Source organism: Stegodyphus dumicola, chromosome 2 (assembly GCF_044657685.1).
Source record: "Stegodyphus dumicola isolate Sdum_Otavi_A_Nest chromosome 2, ASM4465768v1".
Taxonomy (NCBI): domain Eukaryota; kingdom Metazoa; phylum Arthropoda; class Arachnida; order Araneae; family Eresidae; genus Stegodyphus; species Stegodyphus dumicola.
The window spans coordinates 94883247-94907556 of NC_140769.1; the positions used below are offsets into that span (position 1 = coordinate 94883247).

The 24310-nt window shown below is 31.9% G+C and overlaps 1 protein-coding gene across 3 annotated transcripts in view; it reads left to right on the top strand.

The window, feature by feature from the left end:
* LOC118192557 (sodium-driven chloride bicarbonate exchanger-like) overlaps positions 1-24310 on the top strand; it is a 263168-nt gene that overhangs the window by 229704 nt on the left and 9154 nt on the right. For all 3 annotated transcript variants that reach the window (XM_085810939.1, XM_085810936.1, XM_085810937.1), the window contains one exon: positions 10084-10262. In XM_085810939.1, coding sequence (XP_085667065.1) covers positions 10084-10262 — 179 coding nt within the window. The remainder of the gene's footprint in view (positions 1-10083; positions 10263-24310) is intronic.

The window sequence follows — 24310 nt, forward strand, 5'->3', positions numbered from 1 at the left end:
ATATAGTGACAAGAAAAGCACGCCAAGAGGTATTAATAACTTCGTTTATCGCTGAGAATTCTCTTTCCTTCAATGTAGCTCCCAATTTAATTGAACTCTGCAGACAGTTGAGCCGCGATCAGACAGCACTAAACTCATTGGAAATGTCCAGGACTACTGCATGTTATAAGATGAAATATGGGCTCGCAAAAACTATTAAGGAAAATATCATGAAAACTTTAAAGGAGACTCCATTTTCTCTAAATTTGGATGAAAGTACTAGCAATGCTCAAGGAAGTATACTGGCAATATTGGTGCAGTTTTATGACAACAATCAAAATGAAGTTGTAGTTCATCATTTTGCATCTCTAAAGATGGAATCTTGCAATTCAGAAGCTGTTTTTAAAGCAGTTGTTAATACTATTGAAGATAATAATATTCCATGGGCAAACTTAATTAGTGTATTAATGGACTCATGTAACACCATGCGTGGAAAAAAAAAAAGGGTGTTGAATCCAGACTACGATCAAACAAAGCACCCCACTTATTAGATATTGATGGTGACACATGTCACACAGCTAATAACTGTGCAAAAAAATTTGCTTCATGTTTTGATAGATACTTAAAAGATTTGTTTGATGACATCTATTTTGATATGAAAAGCTGCAGTAAAAGAGAAAATGTTTTCAAAATCTGTGAATCCCTTGCCATTAAAAACTTAAGCCCTTGAAGAGACCAGACCATAGGTGGGTGTACATTTTATGTGTTTTAGAAAGAATCAAAGATCTATGGGATGCTCTTATTGCATTTTATTTTCACTACTTGGATAAAACTGATAAAGGAGATTATTTTTCTTATGTTGAAACTGTATACAATAAAAGAAATATTTCTGCAGCTCAGAAAAAAATTGTTGAAGGGGTGTATTCTTGCTTGCATTCCCAACAACTCGCAAAGGATGCTTTAGCTCGGGAAAAAAGAATATTAAGTGGGTTATTTGTTATGCGAAACAAAACTTTATTGCATATGGCATTATATTCAGCAGTATTACCAGAGTTCAACACATATATTAAATTATTTGAAACAAAAAAACCAATGCTTCATTTAATACATTCCAGTATTTATAAATTGATGGCAAAATTTTTCTCCTTTTTTATGAAGCCAGAAAATATAGAGTGCACATCTTATAATGATTTATTAAAGGTTGATGTCACAAATCCAGAATTCCATCTACCTAGCAAAGTAATATTTACTGGTGCAGAAGCTTCCACTCTCCTGAAGAAATTATCAAAAAATCATCCAATAGCAAAGAATTCCAAATTTCTCTGATGAAAGCTTATACTAATACAGCACAGCATATGAAACAAAAATTACCCCTTAAAAATTCATATCTAATTAGTTTTACAGCATTAGATCCAGAGCTAAGAGGTAAAACCAGTACAATATTAGCTTTTGAAAAATTATCATCTTTTATGTCCCATATTTTTAGTGATAATGAAAAGTCAAAAGTAGAAGCTGAAATAAGGTTATTCCAGAGTGATATTGATATCACCAAAGAAATGCTCTACACATCTGATGAAAGTGGAAATCAAGTCAAGTGTACAATTGATAAATATTGGTCTAAAGTTTTTAATTTAAAAGATGATTTCAAAAATTATTATAAGTATCCTACATTGGCTAAATTGGTCAAAGCCTGCCTTAGCTGCTTCCATGGCCCATTAGTGGAAAGTGCATTCAACTTAATGGATACACTTGTCACTGACTGTAGAACCTCTCTTAAGATTGATTCCTTAGATGCAGTGCAGACTATTAAATATGATTTAATGGCTTCTAAAGAAACCTCATGTGAAAATTATGGCTCAAAAAATCCAGTGACTAATCCAATTCACAAAGATCTCTTATTGAATATGAACAGAAGTTGGAAAACATATCAAGAGGACTTAAAAACATGTATTTCAGATGAGTCACCTATAAAAGTCTCTGAAAAACCTTCTACATTAGCAGAAAAGCAAACTGCTTGTACCTCTGCATGTGCAGTTCTCGAGGAAATTTCTTCAACTGTAAATGAGGAAAATAAAAGTCAACCTTCCTGCAATTATGAAGTTCACCACAAAAGAAAGACAAGCCCACAAACATCAGAAAATAAAAAAAAAGCAGCAGAAATTAGATAATTTTTTTTAAAGATTTAATTCTGGTAATTTAAAATATTTACATAAAATGTAGTAGTTTATATGTTTGAAAATTTATGGTTTTTAATTTTGCAAAAAAAGTAATTCATTGAACTTTTATAATTAGGTCATTCAATACTTCATAATTGTAATTTTTCATTTCTCCCCCCCCCTTCTCGAAACTCCAAAATGTCGGTAGTAAGTCCGTAAAAGTTTCAGGGCATTTTTTTGGGGTCCCACAAACACCCCTGCATATGAGACTTTACATTTACATAGGACAAAATGCCCAGCATTGATAAGGAAAGTAATCTGAAGTGGATAATGAAAAGGACCAATGATGGAAAGGACCTACTCCAGTTGATTCCTCTTTCTGCAACCCAATGTCTAGCAAGGAGCAAATGCATCAAAAGAGTTCTTGATCAGTGGAAATCTTTAAAACTTCATTTTCAAAGTATTTCATCAATACTTCCGTAAAAATATAGATAGAGAACTCTGCGAATTGTATGCAGATCTATCAAATGAATTGTATTGGACATTCCTATCTCCTCTTTTATGAGACTTTGAAAGAGTCAATTTGCTTTTTCAAAGTGACCATGTTTATCACTGGATATTACTCAGAAAATCTGAAGATTTTACACTTTCTATGCTCAAAAGGATAATTTGCCGTGAACATACAAATCTTACAGTTGACATTACCTATTTATTTACCAACAGAAAATGTTAATTGGGGTTATTCTGTGTGTGTGTTTTTTTTTTTGGGGGGGGGCAAGTAAAGCTAATAAAATTTCAATAGAATCTCAAAATATTATTTATAAAAAATGCTTAAATATTATAAAAGATATCATGAATTCTTAAATAGTGCATGCAGAGAACTTCTTAAACGCGTTCTCTCAAATTACACAGCATTATGAAAGATAGAGAACTTTACACCCAGTAAGTGTCTCAGTCAAACTCATCCTCTATTTTCTGAACATCCCATAGAATTTGCAAGTCAGTCTAGATTAGGTATAATTGAAAGTGAGTGGAGACAACTACTCAACATTGACTGGAATGATATTTTTCCTTCTGGGATTTGAAATGATTTCAAATGATTTTCATTGTTTTGGAGCCAAGCTTTTAAAATTCAAGATGATCTTGGCAATCCTTTTTTAAAAGATAATAGCTGTATTGTTTTAAAACTTTGTTTTACTAATGAGTAATGCAACTGTAAAAAGGGTATTTTCAAAAACCAAGCTTCGAAATGCAATGTGTTTGAAACTCTTAAATTCCATACTTCGAATAAAGATATCATTGGAGGAAGAAAAGAAAAATATGTGTTGAGTTTGTATCCTCATTATCCATGCTTACCTATACCTCAGATATTTACACAAAGATAGAAATGAGGATAACAGATCAAGAAATTGAACAGAATGGTGAAACTTTATTGAATTCAGTTTTCAGTATAACTGTAAAATAACAAGTGCACATTTTATATGCCATCAGTAGTAGAATAATCAGTATGTTATGATAATATGTTCTGTATTATACAGTGAAGTTAAATTGAATTAGGGATAGTAAGTCAATAATGAGTTGGGCCCCCTCTAGCCTAGATAGCAGCTGCCACATGATAAGGCATAGATTCAAGAAATTTGTGGAAGCGTTCCATGGGAATGGTTTGCCAAACATCGGCTAGAGCCTCTATAATTCAGGAAACGTTCCTAGTGTTGTGTAATGTGCTTTCATGCATTTCTCCAACACATTACAAAGGTGCTCAATAGGATTTAAGTCATAGCTTTTAGATGGCCAGTTCATGACACAGAAATCTGCGGAATGATCATCCAACCAGTCAGTAGCCATTTGGGATCTGTGAGAGGTGCATTTATTTTGTTGATATACTCCATTTCCGTGTGAATGACAGGACGACATAATTGGGTGGAGGTGATTTCCCAACAACTGTACATACTGAATTGTGTTGAGGGAGATTGGTACAAGTATCAAAGATATGAGAAACTGCAGAAAGAAACCACCGCAGGCAATGATTAAACCACCATGGCCTTGTACAGTTCCGACCTGGCATGCAGAAGCTATGGCTTTGTGAGCCTGATGCCATATTCTAAGCCTCCCATCAGTATTAAGCAACTGGAATCAAGACTCATTACTCCATGCTACTTGTTTCCAGTCCTCTTAGAGTCCATTCTCTGTGTTCTCTTGTTCAGGCAAGATGTGCAAACCGATGATGTGCATGGGGTGTACGGATGGTGAAGCGAGCATTTTACTGTCCATTTACTGACTTATGATTGGCTCCTTGATTCAGGTGAGATGTAATGTGAGCTAATATTTGGCTTCTTTGGATACATACGGTACACTCATTCAAGGCTAATTGTCCTTTGCAGTTTGCTTGAATGCTAGTTTTTTCTCAACCATCCGTATATTCTTGGTATACTCTTGACACTGTCGACCTTGAAAATCCTAGCTCTCTGATGGTTTCGAAAATTGAATGACCCATGCTTTGAGTGCCTACTATTTATCTGTCATCAAAGGTGTCTAAATTAGAAGTTTTACTTATACTAGCAATTGAAATGACTGATTAACAGCAGTTACAATACTAGCTATATGTGCAGTTACCACAGCACCCTTACATGAGCATAAATGCAGGGCAGGGCTACACAATTTGCATAGCCATATCTAATTCAGCGGCAGTTCAGCGTATATATATGTTTATATTTCAGTTCAAGCACTCTAGTAAATTTATTTTAAAATGACGAAAAATTTTGTTAGTATTAATTATACAGATCAAACAAAGTGAAAATAATTCAGTGTGAAAATTTTATTTTCTATGACACTAGATAAGATATCTTCACAGTACAGCAGAATATAATTACAGTAAATCCTTTCAAGGCAATCATTTCTGAAAATTGCCTGTATGTAAATCCTTTCAAGGCAATCACTTCTGAAAATTGCCTGTATGTATAAGATCAGAATTAACATTATAAAATGATTACCTCTCCCAGAAAATCAAACTTTTCTGGAAACATGAATGGTTGTTTTAGGGAGTATTTATTGTGTTTGTTCTATAATATATGTTATTTCAAATGCTATTTGATTACTTTTAAAATGAAATATTTTTATATTACCTACTGTTTAAGCAAAACAGAGTTAAAAACTTTAGAAGTTAAGGCATAAATATCTATTTATAATTGGAATAACTATCCTATTGTATCTATAAAATTCTAGTACAACATTAAAAACCTTATTAGAAACCCTTCAAAAAAAAAGTTAAAACTTTGCTGCAATTTTTTTTATTTATTGATTGATTTTTAATTCATGAAGCAAAGATTGTATTGTATTATCATAAGATAGATCAGTTTCATATAAACGATAGCAATAAAAGAGAAAATATTGCAAAAGAGTGTAAAACAGAGTGTTATGCACCTTAATATTGATGATTTTAGTGTCCTACAAATTTTGTTTTTAAGTCATCCCCCTCCATTTTTGCGAACGGGCTGTCTTCATGGGCGTTTTCGTGGTTTTACCCATGTGTGACGTGTATACGAGCTGGTTTTCCTAGTCCTCCATCCCTCCCTTTAGGCAGATAACCCTCGTGTGCTTTGCCATAATTGAATAATCCAATCCAATCCCTCCAATTCTGCGGTGTAAGGAATCGAAAGAAAAAATTTGTAGCCTGCATGCCATGTACTAGGTACTCAAACAGAGAAAGAAATAGATTGATAATAAAAATAATTGATTCTCCTGTTTATAACAACGGTAAGAACTAAACAATTGAAAAGACTTCAAAATCAAAGCAATGGCATTTTTCTAAATAACACCATAAAATTTAACAGGGAAAGACAATGAATTTAAAAAATTAACTGCCATCTCAAAAAAATTATTACAAAAGCGCTAACAGTTTAAACATGAGGAATCACTTAAGATTGGATATACACAAATTATTTTTAAAATAAAAATCTAAATTAAATTAGAAAATTAAGAGAAATGGATACTTAAATAATGGAATATGAGCAGTAATATTTTTAAATTTTTGTTAAAATATGCAATTAAAGCGACTAAATCGAATTTTAGTCCGTAAATTATGCAACCAGTAGAGAATGAATATATGATGATGTCAGAGGTCTTATGAACATATGTCACTGTGACATCTTAAAATCATTTGATCTCCAATGTTATTTGTGACTTTTTACAACTTTCTGACTCTTCTCCTGCTATTTCAGTTTAAAACTTTCTAGTAACACTGATCTGGTGCATAACTGGCATGTATTGTAGGCCACATGCAAGGACTTATAGGATCACTACCCAACAGCTAATGGGGATGTATGTATCGGGACACCATTCTGAACAATTTTAGTATAACAGACTACTGAAATGCAATGAATGGAATTGAAGATGGTATGCTATGGGTGGAGGGAGAGGCTCCTGAACACAATCTTGAACGATACTTGAGAAACATACTAGTCAAACAGAAATCTGTTAGAAAATGAATGGGTAGAAAACAAGAACTCCTAATATATGTATAGGAAACAGTCTACATGTGTTTGCTTTCAGAATAATATAAACTGGGAAATCTGTTTTCATAATGCATTTAATAATCATTTAATAATTTGTGCTGACTGCTGTTTATTTGGAGATGAATGAAATTTTAAAACTTTTAAATATATCCCTCTCATTTTAACCATTTCTGTAATTAATGTGCAATGTAACAACATATAATACTTTATGAAAAATAACAAAAGTGATGTGAATAGCTTTAAAATAAATAATAGTAAATAGCTTTAAAACTTCAATTGTGAAGTCATTATGGGATTGTTATCTGATTTTTTTTTTTTTTTTTTTTTTTTTTTTTTTTTTTTTTTTTTTTTTTATCCATCGTAAATGTGAATTGGAAGCTCACCAAATGAAATTACTTATTAGTTAAACTTGTTGGAACCAGACTTCAAGTGGAAATAAATGCAAAATTGCTTATATAAATTTTAAAAACATAATCATAAAATCAATATACAGGGGGAAATAGCCATCTCTCTTCAAAGAGGTCTGATTTTGTGTCAGAATACACATGTTAGAATAATTTTACATATTGGTCTAATATACATCTTTAGTTGTGCATGAAAAATTCAATATGAAATTTGTTGATTATCTAACTAGAATGAGGAATATAGAAAGACAAACGCTTTTTTTGTGCTTACTCTACATATTAATACATTCCGTATTACAAAGAGTTCAGTATGTTGCTTTCAGCACTATTCTTTTTTACTTACACAGTACGTTTTGCTGTTCATTCCCGACCTTATATGTTGCTATTATAGATTAGACATTTTTATACCATATACTGAAAAACCGAGAGGGTTTGCTAGTGGGAGAAATACACTAGTAAATGTAATGCACATAATTTTTTAAGTACAGTGAAAGCCTGAGTATCTAAAAAGCTCAGAAAATTCTGTGTAGTTGAGTGTCTAGAAACTGCAGTTCATGATAGAAAGGTGAAGTGAATGGAAGGAGAAACTTTTATTCTAAAATTATAAAAACAAGCATTTTAGTTAATTTGAATAATAAAAGTCTAATCTTAAACTTATGGGAGATGTCAGGGGGAATGTCTCTTAGACATAAAAACCAACATATTCATATGAAAGTAAAATATCTTATCTAATTACAAAACCCCCCTGAACTTTTGCTCATTATTCTAGCAAAAGTTTGAAGAAATATATTGCTCTTTATGGAGTCAGCAACTACAAATTACTTATGTAACACATAAAAAACTTAAATCTTTGACATAAGTTTTCATGCTCTATTACAGTAGTCTCAGACTCAAACTGCATGCAGGCCGAATGCATGTTCTAGAATCAATTTTTGTTAAATGATAATTTTATATATATATATATAATTTAAATATTTTAACTGCTAAATATTAAATTCTTAAACTGGCATTTTTTTTTAAATAATCCTAATGGGAACATTTAATCATTAAATGAATTACTTTAATTTAAATTAAAATAAAATAAAAGAAAACTTTCTGTATGAGACAGAACCTGAGAATAAATAATGACAATCTATTATCTTTGTCTTATTAAATTTTTCTTTGAAGCATAAATAAAAATATGTATATTTGTATGTGAATAGTTATAAATTTCTTACTATGGCTTGATACTTGATGCCATTTCGATTTTAATAAAGTTTGTAGGCTTGGAGAGAAATTACTAGAAATTATTTTCTTCACAGGCTGTTGATGTTTCTCAGTCAGCCTGGATCTTTTCTCATTAATTTTCAAATTTGGGGGAAAAAAAGAAAAACCCTTTTCATGTGTAAATGTACATCCAAACAAACAGTTATTCTTAGTGCAAAAACTCGTGACTGAGCATATTTAATTTTTAGCGAGTGTAAAAATTAATATAATCTGTGTCTTAAAATATTTGAATAAAATTTAAATGTAAATCAATTAAGTTCATTTATACAATTTCTGGGTTTTATTTGTGTTCATTTTAATGAAAATTAGAATAATATAAATTGTGAGTCAAATAACTAAAATCTTGAACATAACTCAAATGTCTTCATAGGCCACATAAAATTGCTTCTGAGGCCACCTGTTTGAGAACACTGCTCTACTGTATGCTGTTTTGTTAAAGGCATCATGCAGTAGAGTATTTTTAATTTCCAAATTTTAATTATTTTTTCAAAATGCTACAAAAAAGCAGATAAATAGCAGTTAGCATGTATTAATTTTTACAAAAATTAAGCCACATTATCAAGAATTAAAGAAATTTGCATAAAAGGTGCATAAACCAAGGAAAAGATCTTATGTTTGTGATGGAATATCACATTTATCCATTACTGGAGTTAAATCAGACTGTTTAGTGATAGTTTCTGTCTGGCAAAAATGGTCAATGTTCAGTGTATTAATAAAAGTATGTAGAGTCATTAGGTTAATTGGAAGCAGAAAAGATGAAAAATCTGCAGCCACCTTCGCCGGGAATCGAACCACTGACCTCTTCAATACCAGCCCAGCGTGCAGAACCACTACACCATGAAGGACCCTAGGGAAGTGGGAGAAATACCTTATATACTCCCCTTTTTAAAGGGTGCCTAGGGTTTTAGAGGACCTAGTTGCCAAATCCTGGGTGCAGAGAATCATCATTTACAACCCTTTTAGTTCGGGCGCCACTTGTAGAGTCATTAGGTAAATTGGAAGCAGAAAAGATGAAAAATATGCAACTGCCTTCGCTGGAAATTGAACCACTGATTTCTGGAATACCGGCCCGGCATGCAGAACCACTACACCACGAAGGACGCTAGGGGAGTGGGAGAAATACCTTATAAGTATACCTCATGATAGACAGACTGAATGCCTGTCATGAACTCTGAAATTTTTCATATGTTCCCATTTCTTTTTGTATGAGGTGTGTCAAGCTCAAAAGGCAAATTATTGGAACAATATGATGATGCAGTGATGGGGGAATGGGTAATCAACATCTTTTTAAAATCAGCAACATAAATGTATTTACATCATACATGTTATAAGTAGGGCTGTGATAGCAGTCCTGTACATGCCCTATGATGGTTTTAAAAGTCTTTCATTTGTTTAATTCTTTTAAATATTCCAGTTAGTTGAGTGCTGGCTAGTTGAGCTTTTACTGTATTAATAAAGTTTAAAAATCAGATTTAGAAAGTATAATACAGGCACCTTTTCTTCAAGAAACAAAGATTTATGGAGTTAAGTTAAAGAGTGGGATTTAAAAAATAAAATAGAAAAATCAAAGGTAAAAAGAAACAATGAAATAAATCAAGTCTCTTGAATTCTTCAGACAGCTGAATATTTTTGTATTTTTAAAATGAGGAGATCTATATCTATCTGCAGTTTAAATCTTCCATCAGTACTAGCTGGAGTATCTTAACTGCAGATAATTTCCAAAATAAATATATGGTTTTCAGATTTTTCTTATTATCATCCTTGTAGATATCAAACAGCTTATCTGAAGTTATTTGTGTCCAAAATGCAGATGGTAAATCAACATTTAAGAGTCAAAATAGCCATGCGAACATCAACATATCTGAAGTGCTTATGCAAAGTGGTATCTGGAAGAGCATTGACCAGCAGTCAAACAAAACAACTAAAAAGTTTTTAGTTGCTAAAAGGTTTGTATACCATCTAATTCTGCACTTATAACTGAAGAATATGTATTATAGTTATTTTATGTAAGCAAAAGTATATTTTAAAAATTTAAATATATTAAACCTTAGATATGTCACTTTTTCTCTGTAAGCACTTAAAAATTGGTGCTAAGTTACTGACTGAGCTTATTGTATATTATAGATGAGTATTTTCTATGCATTTATGAAATATACTGTAATATGCATAGAATGCTTGTTTTCAAGTAGCAGCATGAGTAATATTTTTGTTATTCAGTTAAATGTGCAATAGTTCTATGCATAGTTGATCATTCTCAGTTTGTTTTAAGTTCATTGGAGCCTATTATTATAAAATGATGAGAAAAACAGTGTATGTGAGAAAATGGTTAAGCTGGAAAATTATTTTACACTGTAAATAAATAACATACTATGACTACTAAGATATTATATGACATTTATTATTTTCAGTCTGAATATTCTATATTAAAAATCTACTTTTTTTATCTAAAATTCATACATTGTTTTGTACTTCTTGCTTCAATCAGGAATACAGTGAAACCTTGGTTCACATGCTTAATTCATTTCTGAAGATAGGTCTTCATCCAAAATATTCATAAATTGAAACAGTTTTCTTCACAAGGATAAATGTAAAATGGATTAATCAGTTCCAGGACCCAAAATGATTGCTTATAAAAGAGTACTTTTGTTCACATTGGTAATATTAAACAAAAGGGATTTATTAAATCTAATACATACACAATATAAATGTAATGGGAAAAAAGAAAGAAAGCTTAACCATGTCTCAACAAAGGGAAGTTTGACAACATAAGTAGAAAATGGTGAAGAAAGGAAAGAGGAGAGATGTTATTAGAAAGTCCTTTTGATTAAAATATGAGGTAGCTACTGTTTTTATGAGTTATCTGTTTATATCTGTTTTTAACATGACTTGTTTCCACTTGAGATCTCAGTCATCACTAAAAATTTGTCCAGTTTGATTTGTTTACTCAGTGTTTTAAATGTACCCTGCACAAAAAAAGGGGGGGGACAATTCTATATCTCCCATTCTACTGGGTCGATTGACGAAATTCAGCTTGTGTTTTTCATCTCTCGAAAGCACGACTTAGGATATGTGTTAGATTTATATATAGCATTATTCTAATATAGGTATTTTGACACAAAATCGGGCTTTTTCTGAAATAACATACCAATTTTTTTCTTAATTTTCATTCTGCATCTCAAATTATGCCAAACGACCAAGTTTTGTAAAAATGGCATGAGTAGTTTTTAAAAAATTAGCTCTCAAAATTTTAGTTCCTCAATGTTGAGTTGATATATGTTTATTAATTCTCTCTTTTTTATTAAAATTATTTGATTCTTCCTTCCATATTTTGAAATTTAGGTTCATTCCAAATAAAATTCATCCATTTTATTTATTATTTATTTTTAAATAATTTTTATAAATTTTTCAAAAAAATTTTGTATTATAATCTAAGCAATTTTTACCATCATCTTAAATTAGACATATTTCTAAGCATAACTGCAAAAATTTACAGATTTTTATTCAAAATTTCTGAATATATACATGAATTTATATATTGGCGCATTTTGAAATTTGGCATATTTGTTGAAAGCAATAAAACATCATATGTAGTTTAGACACTTTGGTAAAATTATTTGAAAGTAGAAACAAAGTGACTTTTTTTCTGCTCATGCACAATGTAAAAAGGTGGGAATGAGGTGCCTTTTTTTTTCCACTCCGGCATAATGGAAGGGAAAGGAAAATTTGTTGCCATATATTAAGAAGTTCGCCAAGTGAATTATTCTTGGCACAAACTGAAAAATTGCACCAAGATAAATTTTTGAATTTCTCCATAAATTTCATACTAAATTTTACAAAATTTAATATCTAGGCATAATTTGAGTCGTAGAATCGAAATGTGGAAAAAAAATTGGTATGTTATTTCAGAAAAAGTCCAATTTTATGTCAAAATACCTGTGTTAGAACAATGCTATACATATCCTAAGTAGTAGAACTGTAGTCATAAGCAGTAGAACGGGAGATATAAAGCTGTTCCCCGCTTTTGTTTGGGGAGGGCACAGTGTACCTAAAATAAGGCATGGTATTACCTTGAAAATATTTATTCTAAGGCTTTGTTAGGGGGATAATGTAACTTTTCGCCTCACCCTATTTTGCACACTTTTTCACAGATCAAATAACTAGGAATGACCATCTTTTTCCTCTGAAAACATTTCTTCTGCAAATGCCTTTTATTGCTGCCTGTGAAGTTGTTTTACTTCTTCCATTCTGAGTTCGTTTTTGTGACCTTTTATCATTTCTTCCACATCTTTTATCATTTCTTACGTCCAAGCCCATGTTTTTGTCTAAAAATACAATATCATTGATAATCAAAAATTCCTTAGTGTCAAAGCACAAAGTCTTTCTTGTCTTGAACATAATTTGACCACATTTTCCTCCGGGCAGAATTTGTAAGTCGCTTGCTGCAGCTTTGTCTATGAGAATTAAACAGTGAAGATTATTAAAATGATGTTTTTAGAAATCTGTAACTGTACTGTGTATCATAGCTGTTTACTGCAATTGTAATTCTTTATCAGAGCTTACCTCAAAATGCCTCTGAAAGCTTGTAGAGCTCCTTGAAATTTCAAATAGCCTTTTGATCTATGGGCTGTTTTAGAGGAGTCGTGTTAGGAGACAGGAACTTCACTTTGATAAAACCTAACTCTTCCAGCAACTTTTCTGCCTAACCTAAAGTTTGAACAGATGCATTATCTATCATAAGAAGGTACTTTGTTTTCTTGTAAGTTTCTGTGTTCTTGTTTCATTGTTTTCTTCACACCAGAGGCAAAGAGTTCAGGGATCCATTTGATAACAAATTGCCTAGTTGCTCAATCTGTCCACATAACAGGCAATTTATTTCTGATCGCATTGCTTTTTAAACACCTTTGAATTCTCTGAGTGTTACAAAAGTAATGGCTTAAAGTCTCTGATAGCATTTTCACATGCCAAAACAGATGGCCTAGTCTTCTTAACTTTTACCCAGGTAATGATGCCCTCTTGGGTGATGTATGTTCTTGGCATTTCTTCGAGAATAAGCTGTTTCATCACATTTGAACACTTGCAGGGGAAGAAATTCCTCAGCTTTTACATGGTCACTAAAATCTTGAACAAATTCCGTAGCAGACTTGGTTCTAATTCACAGATTCTACATGTTAATTATACTACTTCTTCTATTCTACTTCTTTTCTTAAAAATCTGAAGCCACCTTTGTTAGCTTTGAAAATATCAGTATCACCTCTCATACCGGGGTACTTTTTATTCAGGTCATCATACTGTTGCCTTGCTCTTTCATAAATGATGCTTTCATAACACTGTTACCAACTAGTATTTGTTTGTTTATACAAATGAGCAGCAATTTATACAATTCTTCAATTTCCAGTGATTTTTGTCATGTAAGAATTGTCACTAATCCTGCAATATCTTTTCTTTTAGTTGGTTCTTTATTTTTACCTCCAACCAGCTTATATACATAGGTAAGAGATGTAATGTTATTGGCAAAAAAGTTCAGTAGTGAGTTTTAGTGAATAAACTCGAATTACGGTGTCTTCATGACATGTTTTTACTATTTTTACAATGATGTCTGTCTATGTGTATGTCTGTATGTATGTGACAATTTTTCCATCCATGATATTGATTGGTTTGATCCTTCTTTTATTGAACTTCCAAAAATTTTTGCATTTAAACTTTCTGCTTTCATATAAAAAGTTGATTTGGTTTAGCATTAAATTAGACAACCAGAAGTGTTACTTTATTTGAATCCCATAACTTTTTAATTAAAAATTGAAAAATTATGTTAAAATATAATTCTTTTAATAAATAAAATAATAAAAACTTTTTAGTATTTAAGACTTTTATACCAGTGAAAACAACATTGACTTGGGCTGAAACTAATAAACCAGAAGTGATACTTCACTTGAAGTAATGAACAAATTTTCATGAAAAATTATATGTTATAATTTTAATTCTAAAAATTAATAAGCTGTGTATACTGATAGCTATGTATCATGAGAATATATCTGCAGATCAAAATTAATTAGAACTTTTTGATACTACAGAAATAGCATAGAAGAAAATTAAATTATGTTATTCATTATTAACATTTAATTTCCTTTAATTAAAAAGTAATTAAATTATATGTTATTCATCTTCCCAATAAAATGCATTTCTTATTAAAAAATAGTGAAACAAATATTTGATTATGTTGGAATAAATTTTAAAAAACTACTTTTTATACAGGGTTAATTATACCTAATATTTCTAACCTTTCTGTTTATTGGAGCAACAAATTTGTAAACATACTAGATTTTGTTTACAAATGATACAACTGGAAGTTATACTTTGCTCTGGTTAAAACATGGAGTTGGTGGGAGGTCATGTCCTGTAAGGATCAGATTTTATAGCTAGTGCTATCTTTGATTTTGCGTTACCAAACTGGGCAACAAGATCAAAGACCATGAATACCATTTTCATATTTAGCTGTAATTTTTCTTCGCCTCAATCATGATTCTAGTCATTTTTTTATTCTTCTTTGGCCACATGGTATCTTATTTAATAGTCATATTACAAAATAGAAATCACAACAGAATTTAAACAAAAGTATAAGCAAAAATGTACAACACTGAGCAAAAGCTGCACAGCAACTGGCAATTTTTTACCAGTATTCCCACCTTGTTACCCTTGAAGTTAATGAAATAGATGATTTACTGCTTTACCATGTTTATGCACAGATGTTTTTGTTATGATTAGTCACTATACACAAAGCTCACCTGTCATGTGACTTTCCTCTCCATTTTGAAGTATCATTTGTTGTTGGAATAATTTTGGGATCCAAAGTTTTACTATACAACTTTTTGAGATGTAATTTTCTGTGTTCCATGTCACTTCTGTTCAATGCATAGAAAACTTTAACATTTTGGTAAAGTTTCATAAATTTCAATGAAGCTTGATATTCTCTCAAACAGAAAAGAAACATACCAATGTAAAACTTAAAATTTGGTAAAACAGCTACTTTATTTTCGCATAGATTTTAATCAAAACTATATCAATTTCAAGAGTGATCAGACACAGGTCTCTCTTCTTCAAGAGCAAAAAAACTTATTTCAATCAAAAGCAGTGGGAGAAGCAAAGCAAATGTGAACATTGTGCCTTCTGTTGAGGAAAATACCTATGAAATATCAAAAATCAAGATATTAGAATTTTGAAAGCCTGTAATTAATGAATTGGAATTAATGTCATTGTGATTTGAGATATATTATCTAAACTAAAACAGCATTGAAATTTTGCATCAAAGAACATGAATCTTATGTCTGAAAAGGAGAAGTAAGTAAATCTTCAATTACCAATCAAAATCATAATCACAATTTTTACTTTGGGTTTGTGAAAATTATCAAGTTCACAGAAATTTATCTGAATATTTTATGTTCTTTTATCGTTTTCATCCCAAGATGGCCTTACTTATCTTCATGTTTGCTTTGCTCATATGTTATCCCTCCTCCTTTCTTTGCAGTTTTTTTCCCCCTTCCAACGGGGCAATTTGCCCAGAAAGACTATTAATTTCATTTAGGCATTTTGCATTGATTCACTATACGGCAAATCACTCTTTAAATTGTTACCACCAAATATTAGAGTCCTGTATTATATTTAAAGAAATTAAATAGGGAGGAATCTGCATAAATGTATGTATATTTCTTGTAGTGTGATAAAACAACCATACCTAGAGCCATCAAATTTTGAATAACGTACATCTCCACCCAAATATGGGCATCTGTAAGCCAAAATTTGTAATTTATTTTATTATGTATTTCATATTTTGTAAAGCATTTATGAGTTTTTGATTAAGAAACTCGATGTTTTCAAAGCTAGCTGTGGCAACACAGAACGGGGGGGGGGGGACATTTTTATCTCCAGCCTGCAAGACTGTGTATTGCAAATTCTAAAGATATGCTCTTTTAAACATTTTGTGATATTGCTGTTAAACTGAATTTTATGATTGCGAAAAACATAATATTTAATAATTAAAGATAACACACAAAGCATTAAAAAAATGCCCCTTTAAATCCAAGATCTGAGGCTTTCAGGTTTTCTTTTTTTGCTTCTGAAGAAGAGGAGATTGTGTTTGGTCACCCTGAAAATTCATAAAATTATATTCAAAATCTATGCCAAAAAAGGCTGATATTTTACGTAATTTTAGGTTTGACATTATCTCTAGCTCATTTTTACTTTCTTTATCATCTGTATATTCCTTGTATAATACAGTGTCCAAGAACCAGAATCAGTGGGACTGTGGCAATTCTGAATTTTGTGAATTTCTATGTTTTAGATCATCAATTTAAATATAGTAATGTATATATACAGCTACATTTGGGATTTGCTTATAGTTTAGATCAGATAGAGAATGTTAACCCCCTAAAATAACTAGTGCAGTCATATAGGGTGACAAAATTTTTAGAATAATTTAGAAGAGGCACTGGGCAGAAGAATTAAGAGGAAGCAAAATTTTTTGAATTTATGGAGATACCAGGCAGTAGAGTTAAGGACCTACAGAAATTGAACAGTGTGGCACAATGCATAGTGCAAACCAGGGCTTTGGAGTGGGTAGGGAAAGTGACCGACTTTGACTCAGACTCCTGGAATTTTAAAGACTCTGAGTCTGGCTCTGACTCGACTCTGACTATATATATATGTGTGTGTGTGTGTAAATATATACACGTGGATTACAGCTTTTTTTTTAATATAAAAGAAGTAATAGATGCTACAGAAAAAAATTGATGGCATAGAAAATTATTTATATTAATTAGCATTTATTATGAAATGGAAAAACTAGCATTAATTATTTCTAAGAAACAGTATACTTCAGCAAGATCTTCTTTGTTGGAGGGCCATAGATCCGATTTGATAAACTTCAGAGCTGAGAAGAGTCTCTCCACACTAATTTGAGTAAGAGGAAGAGCTGTCACTGTTAGGGCTTTTTCTTTTAACTTTTCAGGATAGACTTTTATAAGTTCTAAAACAGGTGTCTTGCAAGCTTAATCATATTTCTCTATATCTTCAAAGGCCGCGTAGAAATCTTGTTTGTATTTTTTCATTTTTATATCTAAAGTTGCATTTTTATTTTTATATCTTTTATGTCTATCACTTCGTTCTTTATTTTCATTCACTTTGCCTTAGCCTTTTCTATATTATCCAAAAATATCTCTCAAAATCTAATTAATCACTGGAAGAGGATGATAGAGTCTCAGTTGCAATGTCTGCAGTTTGACTGTCCTGATTCGAATTGTCCAATTGTTCTGAGAATAATTTCATTCTTAATGAAAGTTCATAGATGGCTTTCTTTGCCTTTTTAATTTGTTAGTTATCCAAGAAAATTCGGTGTTTCGGATATACATATATTGAACCCAGCAAGATCTCATTGTCTAGCAAACTAGTTCTCTTTTCTTCATTGAAGAAAAGATTCCTTCTGCAATAAACCCTCAATTTCAGAAAGAACAAACATCCTATTCTTCCATTCTCGCCTTCTGTCAATTCTTCAGATTGCAGCTTTTTTGTGGCTATATACAGTGTAGAAAGAAGAGTTTCCAATTCTGCAAGATCATTCCACAGTCTTTCTGTTAGTGAAACATTAGGGTTATCTATATCTTCTAAAAAAGTTCTTAATTCTAAAAATCCTCTTTATCATCAAAGTATGTACTTTCTTCTCATGTTGTTTGATCAATAATTGCTCCTTTTCCTGCTCGCTTCCTAAGAATGGCATCAATTTTGGGAGTTCTTGCTGCTGTTGCTGCTTACCTAAATTTACCAGTGAGATTTGTAACTAAATGAATCAGTTTAATCACTGATGGCAAATATCACATCCATCCTCCTTCTGCAATAAACTTATATTTATTTATTTATTAATATGTCAAGAAAATAGAAAATAACTATTTATTAATGTATACAGTTCATAAATAAGAATAATAACTCAGCTTGTTATTAATTTTTTTCAATTCATTTTAACTTTATTTCAAATTCAAACTGTCCCACATAAACAGGAGTCAGAGTTGACCTGTTTTTAGCAACTCCAGCTCCAACTCCTTTTACCACCAAATCTTTCCAACTCCACAGCTCTGGTGCATCCCACAACCACTCAAATGCTAATAGTGTGATATTAGTCAACATCAATATAACATCAGTGAATGTGTTGTAATTTTCTATAGTGTGACTCCTTAACTGGCGGGGGTTTGAAAGTGACATACTGGAATTTCAGATGGGAGAAAAACCACATTTCTGGCACATCCGTTTGTTTTATTGAATGTAATTGTAATCTAATTGTAGTTTTATTATTATTATTATTCAGAGGTCCAGATATTAGATTATTCCGCATATTAGACATCTGGTTTTCAGACTTTGTAGTGCAGTCTTAAAACTAAGCCTGAAATCCCTGAAAATTGACAGAAATAAATTTTTTTGCAAGTTGTTACAAAATAGGATTCAGAAATCAGCACTAGTATCTTGAACACGATGTTGAGGGCCATGAATAAAATATTACTGCATTACTTTGTTGATAGGCTTATATTCCAAAAATAATATAATACAAATTATAATTGTGCACTTTTCTTCAAATTTTTTCCTTAACAATCCACGTGGGAAATGCTGGGTTAAGAGTGCAATTTATAAATGGTTTGTAAAATAAATAGTTCAGGAATGATAAACTTTTTTTTTCAAATGACGGCCACTATTTTGTATTTTTTCGACATTGGCTAGAAGTGGTGGCCATCATTACCTCCCAGGAAGGGACAGATAGTTACAATCATGACTTTGGGATTCGTACCCTGGCCCTTTGGTATTTCATTTGGCTCTCCTAACCACTATATTATCTGGGTAGCAAGGAAATGATAAATTGGGACTAAATAACTTCAGGTAAAACATAGCTTCCATGAGAATAAAAAAGGGCAGATCTGGGTGGCAAGGAAATGATAAACTGGGAATAAATAACTTCAGGAAAAACATAGCTTCCAGGAGGATAAAAAAGGGCAGAGGATGCATGTGGGAAAATGATAGTTGGAAAAACAATTGATCAAGGTTCTAAGCTATATATTTTTTTTAATATTTTAAAAGTATTTAGCCTCTTTTCAATAACAAAGTTAAAATTAATGATGCACTGCTTCAGTTCAGAACGTAAACAGGAAGTTCCAGTTTTGCATGCCTACTATAAAATAAATGCAAGAAAGTTACTTTTTAAAAAAAAATTATGTATATATTGTAAACCTTTATTGAACGTGAGTGTTCGCGCCTGCGCATCTGTAATGTAATCCACGCATGCGCATCTGTAATGTGATGATCAGACGAGTTTGAGAATCGCCATCGACGGTGTATAAGAGGGCTGGTCACAGCTATGAGTTAATTGTAATTAATTATGAGAATTAATAAAGAATCGAACCAGCGAATTTATTTAGTGTGTGTTATTTGGGACGAGACCCAAACATATCTGGTCGTAGTCGACCGGAGTGTGAGTTTGTGCATGAATAAGTAGTGTTTCGTTTTTGAGAACACAGGAGTGTTTGTGTTTGCCAGTATTCCAAGTTTGTTCTTTTCAACGAATATCGCTGATTTTGGATACGGATATTCATCAAAAGTGAATCACTGCAGAGGTAAGTGATTCCTCTCTTGTTAATTCTGTACATTCTGTGCTTGTTCTGTTATAAATAACAATGTTATTTAAGGGTGCTAAAAAAGAAAATTTAAGGCTTATTGCCTTAGAAATAAATCTAAATGTTGACGAAAAAATGACTGTAGCAGATTTGACTGATATTATTGAGAATAGTGAAATTTTCAAAACTAAACAAGATTTAGTAAAAGAGATAGCAAACTCTATTATCGAAAATAGAAAACAGGAAGAGCAAAAAGAGCAAAAACTTGTCGAGTTAGAAAAAATAAAACTTGAGAGATCAAAGAATGAGTTAGAGTTGGCTAAGCTTAAAGCAGAAACTAAACTTGATGGTGTAAGCAAAACCGAAACAAAACCAGAGTCACTAGATCAATTAATAAAAAGTATCAGAACCTTAACTGTAAAAATTCCTATACGGCCTGAGAGTTGGGGATTTTTCTTTTCGTCATTAGAACGAGCGTTTATTACAAAAAATGTTTCGGAGGACTATAAAGCAGAAATTCTGTTAAATCTGTTAGGAGACAAAGCTTCGAATATAATAACTTATTTACATGATAAGGATATCGCGAATTATGAAAGAGTAAAAGAAGTAGTTCTGAAGGAGTTTCAGCCAACACCATATTCGTGTTTAGAAAACTTTAGAAAAACTGTTAAACAACCACATGAAACTCGTGCAGTTTGCTTCTCGCTTAGTAACTACTTGGGATTATTATTTAAAATTAAGGAAGGTAACTGACTTCGAGACCCTCAAACAACTAATAGTTTCAGATAGGTTATACCAATCTTTAGATACGGGAACAGCTTCTCACATTGCTGTGAGGCAAGGTGATTCATGGTTTTCACCTAGTGAGTTAGGTAAAGAAATAGATTTATATTTCACATCACGAGGAAAACCTCTTACTGAGAATTCTCATGTTAATCGTAAGTATAATAGCTCAAAAAGTGTAGCTAAAGTGTTTTTATCAGATATTAAAACAGAGAACTGTATTTTATGCCACGAGAATCACGGATTGGCAAAATGCCCATCGTATTTAAAATTACCGGTACAAGAAAGAGTACAGGTTGTGAAAACTAATAAATTATGTTTTAACTGTCTACATATGCATTCAGTATCAAATTGCCCATCGAAATATTCTTGTTTTTGTCAAAAACGGCACCACAAAACTATTCACTTTCCGAAAGCAAATAATATCGTAAAGGAGAAAGAATGTTCTTCATCGGAACAAAATAAAAACAAAACAAATGTATCTGCCTGCAACATTCCCAAACGAGATGACTCATCGACCTTGAATGTTAATGCGCAGGAGTTCGTTCAAAAGGCATTTATTAGCAATTATTCGAATAAACAGAGTACAGTTCTGCTTTCAACAGTCGTATGTTTTCTAATTGATAACCAGGGAAAAAAACACAGAGTGAAGTGTCTGCTGGACGGGGGCAGTATGTCGAACTTTTTGACACGGAATCTTATTGAGCATTTGCAGTTAGAGAAAGAAAAAACAAACATTTCCGTTTCGGGAATAAATGATGCTACTTTAACAATAAAACATAAAATTAATGCTTCGATATGCAATAAAGAAGGAACTTTTATAAAGAATTTGGACTTTTTAGTAATTCCAAAAATAACTGCTGATTTAACACCTTCGCACAAAATTAAAATTTCAGTGCAAGATCTTCCTAATTTAAAATTAGCAGATGAAGGATTTAATGTTCCAGAAAGGGTAGATATGTTGTTGGGAGCGGGAGTTTTTTATGAACTTTTGAAACCGAGTCAAATTCGAATGAATAATCCTGATCTTATTTTTCAAGATACAGTTTTTGGTTTTATCGTGTCTGGAAGTATTCCAACAGAGACTGAAAACAGGGTTCATTGTGGGTTGATAAAGAAAGAAGATAACTTAGATAAAACTCTTAGAAAATTTTGGGAATTGGAAAATATTGAAACTGATAAACCCAAAAACAAAGAATTTTTAATTTGTGAGAAACATTTCGTAGAAAATTATACACGAGATAAAACCGGTAGGTACGTTGTTAAAATGCCATTAAAGGAGGATCCGGACACTTTAGGAAGTTCTAAACAAATTGCAACGAGTAAATTAAATTCCTTATGGAAACGCTTAGTAAAGAATCCCGAATATTTAAAATTATATTCAGATTTTTTAAAAGAATATCAACAGTTAGGACATATGGTTGAGGTGAGTGAAAGCGAGGAGGAAAAAGGTTCATATTACATTCCTCATATTGGAGTATATAGGGGAGAAGAGAAAAGTAAGTCGACTCCCTTGAGGGTAGTATTTAACGCTTCTTCGACAACCAAAGGAAACTCTCTAAATTCTATACAGTATAATGGAGGTGTGATACAAGATGATTTATTCTCAATTATGCTGAGATTCAGGAAATATATTTTTGCTTTCACTGCTGATATACAAAAGATGTATTGAGCTATTTCTATCCATCCAGATCAGTGGAAGTTGCAAAGGATTTTATGGAAAGAAGGCATTGATAAGCCAGTTAAAAACTTTGAGCTAACCACCGTTACCTATGGAACTGTGAGTGCACCATTTTTAGCAATGAGAACACTTGTACAGCTGTCAAAGGACGAAGGAGATAAATTTCCTTTAGCAGCACCTGTACTGAGAGAAGACATGTACATGGACGATATTCTATCTGGAGCTGAGTCACTAACTTCTGCGTTAGAACTTCAAAATCAGTTAATAGGCATTTTGAAGAGTGGAGGTATGTTACTCCATAAGTGGTGTAGTAATGCTACTGAACTGTGTCAAACAAATGACAAAACATATCCCTTTGGTAAATCAGAAGAATCTAAAGCATTAGGTATTTTATGGAAGTCAAAAGGAGATTGTTTGAGCTTCAACGTTAAAATTGAAGACAACGTAAAGGTTACGAAACGGCAAGTGTTATCCGTCATATCTCGCATCTTTGACCCATTGGGTATAATTTCCCCAGTTATAATTGTAGCAAAAATATTTATGCAGAAATTATGGCTGTTAGAATTGAACTGGAATGATGTTTTGCCAGAAAAGGAGGCTAAAGAATGGAAAGAATTCTTCACTACCTTGCAGCTAATTAACAACATTGAAGTCCCTAGATGTATTTTATTAATGTTTGTAGAAAAATTGTAAAAAATTGTATAATATGTTTTAAAGCAAATCCCATTGTAGCTCAGCAAATCATGGGTGATTTACCCAAGGAAAGAATCACAGCTAATCTTACATTCAATTGTACTGGAGTTGACCTCTGTGGCCCATTCTTAATTAAGTACAAAAACCAGAGAAAAGGTACATATCAAAAAGTTTATGTGTGTATATTCATTTGTATGGTTACTAAGGCCATTCATTTAGAGCTGATAACAGACCTAACATCTGAAGCATTAATAGCTACCTTGAAACGTTTCTTTGCACAAAGAAGTAAAAGTTTAACACTATTTAGTGATAACGCTACGAATTTTGTAGGTGCAAATGCAGAATTAAAGAGGTTAAACAAACTAGTGAACGAACAGGATGAGCTTTTAGCTGGTTATTTGAGTTCTGAGAATATCGAATGGAAATTTCTCCCTCCCAGAGCACCTAATTTTGGAGGCCTTTGGGAGGCTGGAGTTAAATCTTTTAAGTACCATTTCAAACGTGTCGTAGGTAATGCAAAATTGACATTTGAACAATTTTTAACAATTATGATTCAGATTGAGGGAATTTTAAATTCCCGACCATTGACACCCTTGTCTTCGGACATTGATGATTTAGAGGTTCTAACACCTGGGCATTTTTTAATTGGTAGAGCAATTAATTCGATCCCTGAGCCAGATATCACGGAAGTTAACATTAACAGGTTAAAATTGTGGCAACAGATCACAAAACTAGTACAAATTATCTGGAAAAAATGGAACTCCAATTATTTAAGTCATTTACAAAATCGATCTAAATGGCAAAGTTCTAAAAACAATATACAAGTTGGAGACATGGTCTTAATTAAAGATAATTTGCCTTGTTGTAATTGGGCGGTTGGTCGTATAATAGAAGTATTTTATGGTAAAGATGGAAAGGTTCGCGTGTGTAATGTAAAAACTCAAACTGGAACTTTCAAACGACCAATTACCAAATTATGTGTCTTACCAATACAAAAATGAGTATTGTCTTTATAGTTATTGTACAGTATTGAATGTGTTTCACATAAAATGTCATTATGTAACTGAAATGTTATATTGTATTGCTTTGAGTTGTACGCTAATGTATATGGTAAATGTCTAATTATAAAAATGATTTTTATGTAATAGTACTTATTCAAAATTGTTTATGATATACTTGTTTAATTTTTATGCTA